The 18,335-nt window shown below is 40.4% G+C and overlaps 1 protein-coding gene across 3 annotated transcripts in view; it reads left to right on the top strand.

Annotated features, from left to right (window-relative positions):
• The window catches only part of LOC125458878 (fibrous sheath-interacting protein 2-like), a 78,371-nt gene that overhangs the window by 40,425 nt on the left and 19,611 nt on the right, over positions 1-18,335 (top strand). Inside the window, exons 7-9 of one of the 3 annotated variants that reach the window (XR_009446710.1) lie at positions 2,099-2,209; positions 11,304-11,445; positions 11,872-15,256. Coding sequence is in view for 2 of the 3 variants with exons in the window: in XM_048544665.2 (XP_048400622.1) it covers positions 2,099-2,209; positions 11,304-11,477 (285 nt within the window). In the remaining variant the exon portion in view is untranslated. Of the gene's footprint in view, positions 1-2,098; positions 2,210-11,303; positions 11,490-11,871; positions 15,280-18,335 lie in introns of those variants that run through there. The other 2 variants (XM_048544666.2, XM_048544665.2) reach the window with 2 other exon arrangements.

Genomic DNA, 18,335 nt, shown 5'->3' with positions numbered 1-18,335 from the left:
AATTGCTTCAGTCCTTTGGCTACAGTTTCTCAAGGAGCTGGAGATTTTTGACACTTTAGATAGAAAAGGAACAGCGATGTAGATCCAAAATCCAGGTTGGTGCGTGAATGGTGGTTGTGTTCCCCTGCATCTGCTGTCCTTGCCCTTTTAGGTTGTAGAAGTTACAGATTTAGAAAATGCTGTTGAAGAAACCGTGGTGATTTGCTGCAATGTATCTTGTAGATGGTATATACTGACACCACAATGTGTTAGTGATAAAGGGAGTGAATGTTCAAGGTGTTGGATGGTGTTCTAGTGAAGTGACCTGCATTGTATTGCATGGTGTAAAGCTTCTTGAATGTTGTCGGAGCTGAATCTATCCAGGCAAGTGAAATGTATTTCATTGTATTCCAGGCTTATGCCTTTTAGATGGTGAACAGGATTTGTGGAATAAGAAGGTGAGTTACCCACCATCGAGTTCCTAATTTATGACCTATTCTTGTCACTGAAATATGTATATGGTGAGTTCAGTTCAGTTTCTGGTCAATAGCAGCTGCCAGGATGTTGATAGAGGGGTATTCAGCTATTCAAATGCTATTTGAAGGTTGAGTGATGCTGGTTAGATTCTCTCTTGTTGGACATGGCTATTGCCTGGCACATGTGTGGCATAAATGTTACTTGCCATTCACGAACCCAAGCCTGGAAGTTGCTCAGGAGTTGCTGCATATTGACATGCCTGGTTCATTTTCTTATATATGAATTGCCTTAAAATATATTTTGAGTGCAAGCTTGCCAAAAATGGTTAATATTTTCTAGCAGTGTCGTGGTAACTTGTTCATCCAATGTCCCTGAGGAATTTAAATGCAGGCTATGTCATTGTTTTAAAGAGTTCGTAAGCAGGATATCATTCAGTAGCAATATCTGCTAATTCAGGAGTTGCCTAAAAAGCAAGTTTGCATTGACAAAACTGTTTGACCTCTGCTAGCCATTGAAGAGAGGCTTGCAATAATCAATGCACACTAGAAATCATGATAATAGTGGAAATATTGTAGGACAGCATGTGAACAGCATTATGCTGATTTTATCAAGTGAATTTCATCATTTTCCTATACCTTTTAGTCTACCATGGGTTAAAACAGTTAACAAATTGTTAGGTAGATTGCCCTGTGCTGTGCAGGCTAGGCGATTTAGCCATGGTAAATCTGGGATTATGGGGATGTGGTGGTTCTGTGTGGAATGCTGTTCAAACGGCCGGTTCAAACTCAATGGGTCGAATGGCCTCTACCAGCACTGTAGAGATTCCATTAAAAAGAAAGGGTGGTGCAGTAGGTAGCACTGCTGCCTCATATATCCAGGAACCTGGGTTTGATCCAAATAAAAACCGAAAGAACTGTGGATGCTGTATATATCAAGAACAAAAACAGAAGTTGCTGGAAAGGTTCAGCCGATCTGACAGCACCTGTGAAGAAAAAAAATCAAGAGTTAATGTTTTGGGTCCGGTGACCTTTCGTCAGAATTGAAGAGTCACCGGACCCAAAATATTAACTCTGATTTTTTTTAATCACAGATGCTGCCAGACCTGCTGGGCCTTTCCAGCAACTTCTGTTTTTGTTCCTAGGTTAGATTCCAGCCTTGGGTGACTATGTAGAGTTTGAATGCTCCCCCTCTGTCTGTGTAGGTTTCTGCCGGGTGCTCCGGTTTCCTCCCACAATCCAAAGATGTGCAGGGTCGGTGGATTGGCCATGCTAAATTGCGCATAGTGTTCAGGGATGGGCAGATTTGGTGGATTAAAAGTAGGCAAGCAGATTGTTAGATACGTAGGTGTCAATGGCAGAACTAAGTTCATATATGACACATCAAACTTGAAGGGTCTAGGCCCGAAACGTCAGCTTTTGTGCTCCTGAGATGCTGCTGGGCCTGCTGTGTTCATCCAGCCTCACATTTCATTATCTTAAGCAATATTGTATCTTTGTTTCAATATATATTCATGCTTTTTCAAACTGAAACCTTCCACATTTGTCTGTTTGCCACGTTGTTCATTTCTAATGTAGTTATACAGCTGAACGGTCACAAGTGCTCATTAAATAATATTGATTTTCCAAATTATTGTATTAATCAGGAATTGAATATGAAGGACAGGTCCGTTTTAATGCGACTTGAAGAAGATGTGAAGAGTGAATTTAATCTGGAAAAAAGAAGACGGAAGGCAAAGGAAGAGAGAGCCAGAAAGGTGTGTTCCAATGCATGAATTTGTTTCTTTAGTGATTCTAAAAGGTAGCAATGTGAGTTGAAGGACATAAAGATGTTCTGAATCAGCATCAATACAAACTATTTCCATAATTTAACAAACCTTTTCAGGCAGTGAATTGATATTCTCATTCTCTGGGGGAAAGGAATTTGCCACAATTCCCCTCTAATCCTGTTTCCATTACTTTAAAGCTGTACGTCTAGGTCACTGACCTCACAGCTAAGGAAAATAGGTCCTTCCCACCAATTCTACCTAGATGCTTCATAACTTTATACATCTCAATCAAATCTCCCTCCGCTTCCTCTGTTCTAAAAATAATCCCATCTTATCCAATGTTTGCTCAGAGCTATGACTTCCCAGTCTTGACATAGCATATCAAGAAGGTGTACAAAAACTGTCCTTCACAATCACATCCTCAGTGTAACAGTGAGACTAGAACTGTTCATAGTACTTTGGCTCCAGCCTAACTACTATAATATATTGTTTTAGAATTATCCACTGTTCTTGTGAACTATACCTTGGCTAATCGAGAAAGAAATCCCACATGGCTTGTGACGGGCCTCTCTGCCTATCCTGTTGCCTTCTGGAACCTGTGTTTATGCTCTCCAATATTTGCTTTCCCTCTACACTTCTCACTATTCTACCATTTCTTGCTCATTCCCTTGCCATGTATGCACTTCCTACTGATAACCTCACACTTCTCCATAATGAATTTCGTTTGACGCTTTTCTGCCTTCCTGATCAGCCCGTTTATGTTTTCCTGCAGTCTACAGCTTTCTTACTTACAATCAACCACACTGCTTTTTTTTTAAATCTTGTGAAAATTTCTTAACCATGTTTTATACATCTGTTGAAATCCTTTATATACTGACTGTGACAAACAATTAACTTTTACATTGAACCCTGTATAACCCTACTGGAAATAGTCTTCCAGGCACTAAAGCAACTGTCAAAAATTACTGAGATAACAAACTGTGGAGCTGGATGAACAGGAGCATAGGAGCAGGAAAGTGAAGAAGGGTCTCGACCCAAAATGTCAGTTTTCCTGCTCCTCTGATGCTGCTTGGCCTGCTGTGTTCATCCAGCTCTACACCTTGTTATCTCAGATTCTCCACCATCTGCAGTTCCTACTATCTCTGTCAACAATTACCCTTGTTTACTGCCTATGTATCAGTTTTCGATCAAACTTGTCAATTCTGCTTGGTATCCTTGAAGTTTAACTCTTCTAAACAATCTCCAGTATATTGGAAATTGTAAAAATCCTTGCTAAAATCTACATGGACTCCATCAAATGTGTTTGTGTCATTAGCCCTAATTGTTACCTCAAGAAATTTGACCGACTTATACCAACAGGTACAACATTCCCTTAACAAATCCATGCTGTCTGTCCTTCACTAATTTTGTCTATCCAAATGAAAGTTCTTTTTCAGTAAATCTCCTACCACCGAGATCAGGCTGATTAACCTGTAATTACTCCACCTATCCTGTTATCCTTTTAAAAAAGAATACAATATTAACAATTCTCCATATAATTCTTTGGATCAAATCTGTAAACAGAAAGGATGTGTCAACTCTCAATTTTATGAACAGCTTGGAAGATGTTTCATCTATGTCAGCCAATTTATCCACTTTCAAAAGTATTATTTTTTTCCCTTGGTCTGTTTATCCCATCCAAAACTTCATACTTCTCCTTAGCTACATGATTGCATATATTCCCTTCCGTAAAGAGAATGATGGGTTGTTGTTCCTGTCCTGTTTTAGCAGTGTTTTAATAATAGCTATGAGATCATACTTCCAAGCGTCTTTCTGTGCATTTTAGCTCATCTGCTTTATGAATTATAATCCTTCCCTTGAGTAATTGCTCTAAGCACTGTCAAACTCCACTACTGTCCACTTTGTTAGCTTTGTTTCTTCTGTTTCCCAATTCAGAGATTAATTTACTGACCATGGACTTGGCTTTGGCTGTAAATTCCAAAGGAATTACTTTCCAGTTTTCAGAGCTGCATGTAAATAACCTGTTGCCAATAATCGCTAATGTAGCCAGTTGATAAGAAGAGGGCAGGGTTTCCTATTCTCCATCCACAGTATCGGTAGCATCAACATCTTTTTTTTATTTTTACTCCTTTCTGTCATCTTATGCTGCTCCCCATACCAGGAGTGTACAATTTCATTAAATAAGAACCAAAAGAACTGCAGATGCTGTAAATCAGGAACAAAAACAAAGTTGCTGGAAAAGCTCAGCAGGTCTGGCAGCATCTGTGGAGGATAAAACAGAGTTAACATTTTGGGTCCGGTGACCCTTCCTCAGAACAATTTCAATAAATATGCTACCAGTATATGCCAGGAATAGCACTTTGGGCTTTTTTTAAAATCACTTATCAATTTTTTAAAAGTTCTTATTCCAGAAAGATGCTAGATTAGCAGACCTGTTGACAATGTGTCACAGACGCTTAGGGATATAGACCCTAGCAAACCCCAGGTTGAAAGCATCAGCCTTAGCTAACCTTAGAAGCACTTTAGAGTGCTGAAAAAATGTCCAGGATCACCGGTGATAAATTAAGCCAAAAAATAGGCTGGAGTCTGGCATTTCATGTTGTATTCTGTCAATGAAACTGTTTTTTGCATCCTTTGGCTCAACAGGCAATAGTGTATTTGGGACTTCTATGACTACCAGGGACAACACTGATGAGAAAGAAACAGAGAAATGACTGAGAAGGGTAGTGAATTAGAGTGGGTGAATTAGTGTCAAATCAAGTAAAATAAAAATTAAAATAAAATTAAGAAAGAAAGATTTAAGTGTTGATTGGAACCACATTTTCTTAGTAATTCATTCACAGGATAAGGGCATTGCTGGCTGGGACAGCATTTATTAACCATAGCCCATTTTTGGTACGTACTCCCACAGGGAGGAAGTTTCAGGATTTTGATCTTGTGATACTGAATGAAAAACAATGCAATTGCAATTCAAATTGGATCACGTGTCAGTGAAGAAACATTTAGTGACTAACGATCATAGTATCATAAGTCATGTTAGTCATACAAATGGACAACAAGCAATCTAGAGTAAAAATATTTACTTGGATGAGAGTCAATTTCAGCACAGTGAATGTAGATCTGGCTCAGGTAAATTGGAACCAGAGATTGGCAGACGAGTTGTGATGGATGAATGCCTTTAAAGGTGAGATAGCTGAGAAACAATTGTAATAGATTTTGTTGAAAGGAAAAACCAGGGGAACAATAGCTGGATTTCCATTGATGAAGAGACAGATTATGATAAAGATAATGTAGAAAAACGTTGCAACGGTAAATTTCATATTGATAATATAACAGATCAGACTGAATATAAAAGCTTGGAAATATGCTTAAACAAAGGCCAGTGAAGAGATTGTGTGAATTAGAAACTGCCAGTCAGGGTTGACGTTTTTTAAGTGTTGTTTTTGAGAAAAATAAATTGCTTAGCTTAATTTACTTGAGGGCTACTTTTAGATTTTTGGAGGCTTCCTTCTTTTCATTTTGAGGTCTTTTAAAACATCATTCATTTGTTTTGAGGTTTCTTGTTTATAGAGATATGATAACATATATAGCAAACAAAAAGGGCGGAATAGAAAAGCTCAGGCGACTGAGATTAAATCATTGTCGTGAGCACCCTGTCTGAGGGCAGATCTTTGGTTCAATGTAGCCTTTCAATCTCCCTATCCTGTGTCATTCTTTTCATTTGCTAAACTTGCTTAAATTTTCAACCCATTCAATATTGATATCTCTTCCTCTTCCTATTTTTCTGTGATCTTTTCCTTCCATAACGTTTTGTACAAATCTGTTTTCCCTTAAAATATGTCCAACAAAGGCTATCTGTTTAACAAATTTCTTTGTTCATTCACATTCCACAGCACCTCATCATCTGTGATAATAAAATGTGAGGCTGGATGAACACAGCAGGCCAAGCAGCATCTCAGGAGTGAGATGCTGCTTGGCCTGCTGTGTTCATCCAGCCTCACATTTTATTATCTTGGAATTCTCCAGCATCTGCAGCTCCCATTATCTCTGATACTATTTTAACCTCATCATCTGTTTTTGTTTTGCCCAGCAAGTTGGTTTTCTCCCTCAGTAATATTCACTTCTCAGAGCCACATACTCCAAATCAAATGCTTTTTGAGTTTATTTTGGTTTCCAGTTAGCAACCATGTCTTTTCACTAAATATGATCTTTCCCATTGTTATTCTTACTGTTATTTAGTTGTTGCATTTTCCAGATGCAGACATTATGTTTCCTAAGCACTCAAATTTTTGAACCTGCTCTGGTTCTTTTCTGCTTTGAAATGTGGCTATTTCTTGGTGATTTTGTGATTTGCGTAACCTTGATGAGACAATCCAGAAAAACAGAGGCCAACGAATTGTGCATCTTTTCAGCCCACTCTCTTCATCTGCAAAAGAAATGGCAGAGACCGCCATGCCAGAGTAGGGCTTGTGAACCTCATCGGGCAATGTTAAAAAGAATGGTGACCACCAAACTTCATCTCACAAGATGTAAGGCTGACAACAACTAGGATCCAAGTCTTTATGATTTGAGGCTTAGAGTACAAAATGAAGGAAATTGTAATGAATCTTTATAGAACACTGGTGTGGCCGCATGTGGAGTACAGTGTCTAAAATTTACAGCTAAACTTTCAGAAGGATGCAAAGCTATTCAAAAGTGTGCAGAAGGTAATTCAGAGGATTCTTCAAGGCATGAGAGACTTTAGTTATGTGGCTAAATTGGAGAAGCTCAGTTTGTTGTCCTTGTGGAAGGGAAGGTTGACAGGAGATTTCACAAGGTGTCCAGACATAGTCGATAGGGAGAATACTGATTCCCATTGGTGGAAGGGTGAGAACCAGGACCGCAATATAAGGTAAATAGGAAAAGAATTAATGATGACTTGAGGAAAAACTTTTATACACTAAGTAGCTAGGGTCTGGAATGTTTTGCCTGAGAGTGTAATGGAGGCAGGTTTAATTTTTTAAAGGAATTGGATCATTAGTTGAAGGTGAAAAAAGATGCTGAGCTATTAGAAAAGAGTGGGAAGCTGGAATAGCTGAGTTGCTCTTAGAATGCCAATATAGGCATAAAACCCCAGAAAACCATCTTCTGTGTTGTAACCTTTCTATAATTCTGTGAAATGCATTTCGGTAAAGCCATTGTCATTGTTCCACATAGCTGACTAGTCAGAAAAATTAAGAAGCCTTGGGATCGGGGACAAGTGGCATTCAAACGTGTTTTTTTTTAAAAGATGTATTCACTGGATAAGGGCATCACTGGCTAAGCCAGCATTTATAGCCCATCTGTAGTTATCCAGAGGAGAGTTAAGAATCAATCATATTGCTGTAATCTGGAGTCAGTTGTAGGCCAAACCAGGTAACGTGGGCAGTTTGAAGATGTAACTAGTAGAGTTGACAAGGGGGAACCAACTGATGTAGTTTATTTGAACTTTGAGAAAGCATTTTGTAATGCCCTGCATAAGAGATTAATGTGCAAGTGTAAAATGCATTGGATTGGGGGGTTGTGTATTGAGATGGATAGGAAACTGGTTGGCAGAAAGGTAGCAAAGTGTAGCAATGCATGGGTCCTTATCAAATTGGCAGGCAGTAACTAGTGGGGTGCCACAGGGGTCAGTGTTGGCAGCCTAGCTATTCACAATGTATACTAAGCATTTGGATAAGGGAACAAAATATAACATATCCAAGTTTTCAGATGACATCAAGTTGGGTGGGAGGGTGAACTGTGACCAGGGTACAGAGAGCCTTCAGCATGATCATGACAGGTTGGGAGACTCGGCAAATCAATGGCACACGCAGTATAATTTGGATAAATGTGAGGTTATTCACTTTGGAGGGAAAACCAAGAAGGTAGATTACTACCTGAATGGTTGTAAATGAAGGGAGTGTGCAGCAGGACCTGGGTGTCCTTGTGCACCAGTCACTGAAGGTAAGCAGGTGGCAAAGAAGGCAAATGCCATGCTGGCCTTCATTGCAAGAGGTTTTGAGTACAGGAGCAATGGCATGTTGTTGCAGTTGTACAGGACCTTGGTGAGATCAAACCTAGAATATTGTGTGCAGTTTTGGTCTCCTTTTCTGAGGAAGGATGCTGTTGCTGTTGAGGGAGTGCAGCAAAGATTTACCAGGCTGTTTCTGGGGATGGCAGGTCTGATGTATGAGGAGAGATTGACTAAGTTGGGATTGTTTTTGCTGGAGTTCAGATGAATGAGGGGTGATCTCATAGGGATTTATAAAATCCTAACAGGACTGGACAGGGTAGATGCATGGATGATATTCCCGATGGTAGATGTGTCCAGAACCAGGGCTCACAGTCTGAGGATTTGGGATAGACAATTTAGGACGGAGATGAGGAGATATTTCTTTATCCAAAGAGTAGTGAGCCTGTGGAATTCATTACCATGGAAGTAGTTGATGTCAAAACATTGAATGTATGTCTGAGGAGACTAGACTATTCATGCACTTGGGGTGAATGGGATCAAAGGTTATGGGAAGAAAGCAGGATTAGGCTATTGAGTCGGGTAATCAACAGTGATCATGAAGGATAGTGGGTCAGGCTAGAAAGGCTGAATGACCTCCTCCTGCTTCTATCTTCTATGTTTCTATGTTTTCTTCCCTGAAAGACTTTGTGAGCCAGATGGGCTTTTCCCAACAATTGGTAATGGATTCACGGTCAGTGTTAGACTCTTAATTCCAGACTTTTTATAATTCAGTTCAAATGCTGCCATCTGCCATGGTGGGAATTGAGCCTGCGCCCCCACAACATTGCCTGAGTCTTTGGATTAACAGTACAGAGGTTCTCGTATGATGTGTCCTCCAGCAGCACGAATTGGCTATAATGCGATCGATGAATAGGGGAATGGTATTTGTAAAACACGAACTTTGTGTTGGTTATAACATGATTCCAACGTTGACTTCACATGATCGATTCACGGGCTTTGTCCTGAGCATAAGCCGAAAGAGTCCCCACGCTGTCATCAAGGATCCTTGTGCTTTCTGTGCTTTGATCTGTCAGAGGAGCTCCCAAGGATCAAAAAGCATTGTGTTGATCTTGCAAAGCAAGCTGGATTTGAAGAAGTGGAGTGTGAGAATGTTAAAGAGCTGCTTGAGACCCACTCTACAATTGATCTACAACAACTTGCCACTGAGGTGTTAGTGGAAGCTGGAGATGAAGAAGAAGTAGTCCAGGTTGCAGTACCACGAGAACTTTCCACTTCTATTTTGTCTTCTATCTGGAGGGAAATTGAGAAGCAGTTGCAGCTGTTAGAGGACAATGATTACAATGCAGAATGAAGCAGGGTAGCAGCTTGTCAAGTAAGGGTGCCAGACAAGATCTATGAACAACTTCTTCAGAAACAAGGGAAAGTGTACAGCAGCAAAAACTGGATGTCTTTTTAAGCCAACCCCGAAGAAACTGTCAGAAGACGATGAACCACAGCCATCCACTTCTGGATTAGCTATTTTTTTGCCCTAATGCTGCAAGCATAACTGCACTTGAAGGTGATGATGATAGTGATGATGACCACCCTCAGACCTGCATTACCAACAGACCTACCTCAGAACCTCCTCCCCCATCAAGTCATATTGAGATTTTTTTCAAGATAAGGTGATAAATTTACCATTATTTAATTAATTCATGTGAATTAAACATTTGTTCAAACTATGCTGTCCTTTGTGAGTTTGAGTGATTTTTGAGACATTTCGATTTTTTTTGTTGGAGAGTCCCTAACCCTCCCTTTTCCCATAGGCCCCATTATTTTTCTAGCACAATTTTCTATAGTGATTTGTTTCTCAGGAATGCATCGTTACATTAAAGTGGAACTCCCAGTATAGCAATAACACCACTGGGCCATTGTTTATCTGTAGTAGACAGCAAAGGATAATGGTCAGACCTTGCACTCTCCAAAAGTCTTTACATGATTCAATGATTTTCACGGTTTATGTTGATGATGCAGAGTTAAAATGTAGCTGGCATAAGTGAGAAGTTTGGAAGTAATATGAAAGTTTTCCAGGGAATTGAAGAAGAAGAAAATGTAGATTACAGCAATTGTCAACAGCTTGGTCAAGTTAGCAGTGTAACAGTGAATGGAGTTCAGTCTGGGGAAGTAGAGGTAATGCCTTTGAGGTGCCCTGTCAATTCCAATGAATAGTTTGTCCATCACCTGCCTGTTGCCTCTGCCTCCACTGGATCAATTAACGCTCACTTAAGGGCCTTGTTCTGTTGCTACAGGAGAAGAAATTCAGAACAAGCAGCCATCTTAACAGGTTCCCTACAGTGCTGTGGGCCCAGCTGAGTGCTTGTTCTCAAGACTTTACTGTTCTCTAATCTTGCAGATTGTCCTCCTCCATGGCCTCTGCATCTCTAGCTCCCCAAACCTCTCACCCTCTTGGCAAAAATGCCAACTTCTTCTCTGGCAAAATAGTCACGTACACAAATCCAGATCAAAACATACACACCTGTGTTGAAGTGCTGTGGAGTTACTGGCCTCTGATTAGCTGGCAGCTGTCCAAAGCAAGGCCCTGTGATATAGTAGGGACAAAATCCCACCTCAAAAATGCCGACCTGTGGGGCATCAATTTTGCCCTTGGTGGACTGCCCCCATCCCTGAGCTTTTAGATAAGGTAGAGATAGAATATGAGCCTTGAAAAAGTAGCTCATGGTTGTAATAGAATTTTGATCACATGGATAAAGAATCCAAATCCAAATGGCTATCTTGTTTGACATTTACACTTCAGATTAATTTGAAATCCAGTTTATTAGATTTGGCAAGGATAACTGCAGCAGAGGAATAAAGAACAGAAACTTTTTTTTATCAAATCGCTCAACGTTGATCCCTGAAACAACCAAATATCACAGTTATCTAGCGCATTAATTCATTATCCATGTCCAATGGCTGGACAACTGTGGAGAGGGAGGAAATGGAAAAAAAATGATGGTGCTTCTGAATAATCAAGTAATTCATAGAGTATCATGTTTACTTCAGTAAATAAAATATCATGGTTCCAAATACAATAAAACCGTATTGTATCTTAATGCCTTATTTTGCTAGAGACAAGAATCATTCGAAAGAAAAATGGATCACCAAATTAAAAAACTGCATGAGTTTATTGAGCGACAAGAAGAGTACGATCGATGCAGAGGGGAAGGTGCTGAACGCAGAGAGAGAATTGGTCATCCCCGTGCTAGAAGAGGTGACAGTTCTGGTTCCCACTCCCTAACTTAGTGTTCAGTCCCCATCAACAAGAATAAAGTGCATGATGATTTGTTTAAACTATTTTCAGTTAACTATGTCTCTGTATTTAAAAAATTCCCTTTGATTTGTATTTAGCTAATGTGATTTACTGGTGAATTTTCATAGTTGCAGTGCGAATAATATTTAGCACCTTTATTATTGATTTGAGAATATTTTCTGTTTAAAATTAAAATGAAAAGTGAGATTGTTGCCAGAGCTTTTTTCAAATGATCACAACAAGCAGAAAACATTGCCAATACATTGGCAAGCTGATTGATTGGCCCAAGGCACTGCTGTGGAGAAAACAAGGGAAAGCAATAGACTCCCCAAGCTTGCTGATAATTCAAAAATGCACAATGCTTAAACTTATTGCTTTTACTTGCAGAGAACATGGTCCCTACTTACAAGTGAATAGCGCTTCTAGCAAGCATAAATGAGCCTAGATGAGTGTGGCTCCAACAAAACTGAAGAAGCTCGACACCATCCAGGACAAAGCAGCCGGCTTGATCGGCACCCCATCCACCATCTCCTTAAACATTCAGTCCCTCTACCACCAACACACAATGGCAACTGTGTGTACCAAATACAAGATACATGGCAGCAACTTGCCAACTTCCTACGATAGCACATTCCAGCCTTATAACCTCTACCAACTAGAAGGAAAAAGGCAGCAGATATATGGGAACGGCAGCACCTGCAAGTTCCCCTCCAAACTACACACCACCCTGAATTGGAAATATATTGCGATTCCTCCAAAGTCACCTGGATCAAAATTGTGGAACTATTTCCCAACACCACCATGGGTGTTATGACATCAGATTGACCGCAGCAAAAAAAAGGAGGTGACTTAGCATCACCTTCTTAAGGGCAGTTCAGATTGGGCAACAAATGCTGGTTTTGGTAACAACACCATCATTCCTTCAAAGAGTTAAAAAGTACATATGAGTAAATTGTTTCACTTGGAAGTGCTGTTTGAATCTTTGAATTTTGAGAAGAGAAGGTGTAAAAGATGTGGTGTTCCATCAGCTGTGGTTGCATGAAAGGTACTGCAAGAAAGGGACATGGTAGTGGGGTAACTAAAGAATGGACTCTGGCATCATGGAGAGAATGGCCTTTTCAGAATGCTGGAAGAATAGGGTTGGGGAAGATTTTTTTGATGTTGATCTTAAGATGGAGGTGGCCAAAATGACAGTGGATCATTAATTGAATATAGAGGCTGGGTGTGATAGAAGGCTGGGAGAAGAGAATCTGTCATGGTTTTGTGAGAGATAGAAAAAGCTGAGTGCAGAATACTTAATAGAGTGGACATGGTAGGGAGCCCAGTAAACCATGCTGGGGGATAGGGAAGGGAATACTTGGATGAGGGTAAAGGAAGACTTAGCAGAAGTACTGGTATTGAAGTTGCAAAATCTGAACAGATGCAACAAAGAAGGAAAACCTGGCAGAGTGGAAAGGAGAGGGTGTGAGGAAGAGTAGGGAAGTTAAAGTTCCTGTGGGAGTCTGTAAGTTATATGATAACTGACTCCATTTCCAGTAATAGGCTAAGCTTAGGAAAGTGAAGAGTCAGAAGTGAACTAAGTGAAGATGAATGGACAGAAACTGGAAAAAAATGTCATTGGAACTTTCCAGTTTTTGGCCAGACCATGAAGCATCAATACTTTCATCATTTTGTCAGAAAAAAAGAGAGGGCATTTAGGGAGAAGGAGTGTTGCTGGGTAACATTGGAATAAGCTATTCAATTTGTTTTTAGCTAGTTTGCGACTTACTGATGAATGTTTCTAACATTTTGCACTTTCATATCATTTGACAATATTTTCTGTTCAAGATTAAAATTACAGATGTGTTCATATCACAAAAAACAGCTTGGACCCAAGCAGGCACTCATGGCAATAAATTTTATTTCGAGGAAGTGTGGAGTCGACTGACAAGTTGTTCAAAATGGGAACGTGTTCAGTGAAGTTGCAAAGGGTGATGATGAATAGAGACTGGTTAGGCTTTGTTCAAGGACAAAACAGCAATTGAGCCATCCTGCTGGATGAAAGAGGTGCTGAAGGATTGAGGTCCATGTTAAAGAGGAAACTCTTAGGGCCATGACAAAGGTAACATTGAAAGTGACTTAAGGCATCAGAAAAGTCACAGATTTAGATAGAAAATGGAAGGACAAGGGATGGATGTTTTCTTGTAAACTTCTCTGCCAGAAGGCTGCTCAAACCCAGAACACAATAACCTCCATCCTGGGTCAGGCAATGAGTCAGGTCCAAAGTATGCATCAGCCAGAATGGATGAAATCCCATACTGTTGGCACTACTGTGATTCAGACAAGCATTTTACCAGCTCACCAACCAGCCATGGAGTTGCTGCGGCAATGTTTAATTTTACCTACATATTATCGTCTGGAACTGTGTATCGTGGTGGTAGAGGCTCCAGTCTCTGGTTCATTAATCGCTTTCATGGAAGTGAATCTGCCACTCTGCCAGTTTGATCTACACTCCAAAGCTACAGCGTAGTATTTTGACACCATTAAGCCTGAATTATGACAGTCAGGGAGGGACAATAAATGCTGGCCAAGCTAGTGATGTCAGCATCCCATGAATGAATTCAAAAATAATTGGGGCTAAATCAGTGTTTTTTTAAAAATTCTCTGTAACTTTTACTAGATGTCTACATTAATAAACTCCGCATATATCCTGTTAACCCTTTCTCAATGTGCCTTGACATTTCAAAGATTTGTTCACATATACCCACTGGTCTTTTCTCCTGCATCTTCTGAAATTCTGTCATTTATTTTATTTTGCTTTTCCTCATTCTTCTTGCCAAATTGTTTCACTTTCCACTCCTCTATTATACTTCATCTGCCATATAGAACCACAGAATCCCTATTGTGTGAAAGCAGGCCATTTGGCCCATTGAGATTACACTGACCCTCTGAAGAGCATAACTCCCAGACCCACCTCCCTATCCTATCTCTGTAACCCTGCATTTACTATGCCTAACCCATCCAGCCTGCACATCCCTGGATACTATGGTCAATTTAGCACGGCCAAACCACCTAACCTGCACATCTTTGGTATGTCCACCTGTTCCACCAATCTGTTATTTGCCTCTTGAAGCCTATCATATATGCCTCAAATTTCAAGTTTTGTGTCATCTACATATGTAGAAATTGTGTCCTGCACACACATGTCATTCATGTAGACCTAAAAAAGAAATGCTCGTAACACTGACTGCTTGGAAACCCCATTCTACATCTCCATCCAGTGTAAAAAAAACTATTCGCTATTATTCATTGAGAGACAGGCTGCAGGAACCAAAGATCTGACTGGAGATGGAATACAGCTGTTATAAATGGAATCCTGGTGGAAATGGAATGTGCCCTAATTTCCGTGAGTACATATTCTATTCCAGTGCCAACAATCTCTGAAAATGTTGAGCAAGTTTGAAGTCAATACAATCAAGGTGATTTTCCAGAACTGGACTTTAGAGCTATGCAGTAATGGTAGCCGAAGAAATCTCACAAGATACAGAAAAAAGGATGATCATAACATGAATTCAGTGAATGAGTTGCTGTACAATGATGTTAACTTATGACATAGCATTAAGACAAGTGATGTGCTATTTCACTTAATATGGGATTACATTTTGCTGATGTTCTGTCGTGTTTCAAGTCTTCCATTGTATGACCATGTCTTTTATTTAAACAGGGGTTTCTAAAAAACCAGGCAAACCTGATCCAAGATGCCTAGATGAGAAGTGGGCCCGGCTACACAGAGGTAGGATGTTATAATAGATTAAAAGGTACGGTTTGAATTTTCCTGGAAGTGATGAGCTGTGAAAAATGCTCAGATGGAATCTGTCTTCCATGCTTCCATGCCATTCTAGAGATGAGAACCTTTGAAAGGGGGTATTCTCTTTTGGACAGTAGCCTTCGCGGTAGTCAGTTAATTGCAACAACAGCAAACTGCTGCTCCAAGATCCAGGAAGGTGGTAGTATTTTATCCTGGTGGTGGGATCTCTCCTATGTCAACAAAATGTGGACCCATGTTATTATTTGCCATTGCAAATAAACTTGGGAACTTTTCTTTAATTGCATTACATTACATTAGATAACATATCAAAGTAAGAGGAATATAATTATTTTCATGTTGTGATGTGACTAGGATACAAGGAAGAACAGGTAGATAGTACAGGGCTTCCCTCAAGCACATCCCATACTCCATCCAGTATTCGGTTCTGAATACTGACAGGAATAATGGTTCATCTCATGAGTGCAGCCAGAGCAATGAGCACAACACCATGGGTGGTTCATCTATATGACAGAATAAAAGAAAAATTGAAAGATTCGTAGAGCTAGTTGATTCAGTAGCTGGGGGAGCAGAAAAGCATTGCTTTATCTGCAAATATGATCCAGGATGATATGTTGCTTTCCTCATTCTAGGGTCAATGATATCTCTGAGAGGGGAGCTGTGGCATAGGCTGAAAGAGGGATGTAGCCCTGCAGACAGAATTTGGGAACAAGGCTGGTTTGGGAATTTGAGGATAAGTCAGATGAATGCATGGCTAGAAGATTGGTGCAGGAGGGAGGACTTCTTGGAACATTAGGATTAGCTCTGGGGGAAATAGACTGTCTACAGGCCAGACACGTTGCACCTGAATGGAACTTGGACTGAGTTCCTTGCATTTTGGTAGTGCTGTTAGGGTGCATTTAAATTAGTTTGACAAGGAATGGGGACCTGAGGGTTGATTCAGTTGGGACAAAATCAGAAATGAAAATAGAGGGCAGAAAATTAGTGTATGAGTCTGGAAGGCAGAGGAGACAAAAGTTTGAAAATATAAAATAGTTTGGCAGTACTCAAGGTTGTCTACTTCATTGTGAGGAGAATAGCAAAAAAATAGCAGATGAGCTTTAGGACACCTATAGAATTATTGCAGCGTGACATCTTTCAGAAACATGGCTTAAGGGATAAGATTGGCATCTCAACGTTTCTGGTGCAGAGTTTGAAGATGTAGAGAGATGATAAAAAGGAAGAATGGGTTTGGTAAAAAAAAATGATTACAGTAGTGAGGAGGGAAAGGTATGTTGGAAGGATCAATGTAGAAGCCATTTGCATTGAGCCAAGAAACAAAAAAGGGAGAATACTATAGACCTCCAAACAGTCAGAGGGACAAAGTCAAGCAGATCTATAGACAAATTTCTGAGAAGTGTGAAATCAGTCAGTGGTAGGAATTTTAACTAACTCATTGTTAATTGGGATAGTTTGTATGTGAAAGGAATTGAAAGCAGATCTCCTGGAGCATATTAGAACACTTATGGCCAGTATGTTGCAAATCCCACAAAAGATAAGCAAATCTAGAAATCTAAACACTAGTTTCAGAAAATGAAACCAGGCAGATGGAAGGAGTGGCAAGGTATGGTTTGAATATTATTATGGAAAAGGAGAACGTTAGAACAAGAGTGAGAGTTCTAAACTGTGGCAAGGCCAATTATACTAAGCTGAGGTGTTATTTCATTGCTACAGAAAACCCCAAGGAGTATAGACCAGTGAAGAGGGGAAATCAATAAAGAAATTAGAAAAACAAGTAGGTTTGTGATTCTCCCAAAGGAGTGCACCCCTGATGTCACCACCATGTTGTGGCAATGCGACCTAATGGCATAAAGCTCACAGTCTCAAGCTCACTGTGCTTAATGTGGTATCTAATTCCGTTTTCTTTACAATGCTTTTTAATTAGCTGCCACTATGGGCAGAATCTTTTAGGGGCTCTGAGCAACATGCGTTATGGCAAACTTGGTGGTAGAATCAGATGAGAAGTTCATCTCAATGTTGGGAGTATCTCATACCACGTTTTTAAGCTTTTCACAATTGGCGTGGTGAGATTCTTCTGAAGAAGCAATGGGTTGCCAGTGATGGTGATTAAAGCTTGTTAAACACTTTGTTGACAGCCCAGCTCGCCTCATTAGTATTCAGCTTTCTATCTTACTAAACTCAGCAAACAAGCCAGAAACCTGAGTGGGTACCTGGTGAATTCAGCTCACTGCTTGCTCTGGAGGACCTTTGTGTTAGTCACCAGGCACCAGCATGCTCTATGGGCACCAGCCACATGGACCCTTCATCCATAGCCGTCAACATCCAACACGTAACAGACGTTAAGAACTTTCATGGCATATCTCCAACCCATTTACAGGACGCTTCCGCACTTCAACTCTGCACCTTGGTGCAACAACGACTATCATTTGTCATGCTGCAGCATGGAAACTGCATGCTCAGAGACCCACACCCTGGACTGGACCAAGTTGCATCCCCAGGCTCTTCACTTGCCATCAAATTGTGCAGTCACTCAGAGCCTACCTGGTATCTCACACCCTTGTAGTGCCTTGCCTTGCCTGTTTGTGCTTCAACCCCCTCAGCCAGAGATACCAGGCTAAAACTACTTCTGCCCTGTCTTGCTGTTTAACATTGTCACAAAGAAAGGAAACTCATCATAGTTATCAGATTGCCTCAGTCAAGGGGATAACCTCTGCTCGGGGGTCCTGGCACACTAAGTCAAAGGCAACTTCTGATACTCGTCCAGGGTTTGGATACCAGTCCAGAAGTTTTGGAAACTGTAATGCAGAGCCCAGGAGAGATGGGCATATGGAGCACATTACCCTGACGAAATGCATACAGTGTCTGGAAGGGTCTCCTGTGGGTTTTGGACCATACGGTGGTCTGTAGCCAACCATTTTACAACATGAGTTGGTCAGCTAAATTTGACCTCAATGAGCTTATTATTGATAAAAATGAACAAGGGTTTCTGATCCTGTAGGATTCACCTACAAGAATGAGATGATCATTTTGTTTAATTGTTGCCTTG

The sequence above is a fragment of the Stegostoma tigrinum genome, chromosome 15 (genome assembly GCF_030684315.1).
Source record: "Stegostoma tigrinum isolate sSteTig4 chromosome 15, sSteTig4.hap1, whole genome shotgun sequence".
NCBI classification, from domain to species: Eukaryota; Metazoa; Chordata; class Chondrichthyes; order Orectolobiformes; family Stegostomatidae; genus Stegostoma; species Stegostoma tigrinum.
Note: the sequence above shows the minus strand (reverse complement) of the source record. Positions and strands in the feature narration are given on the sequence as shown.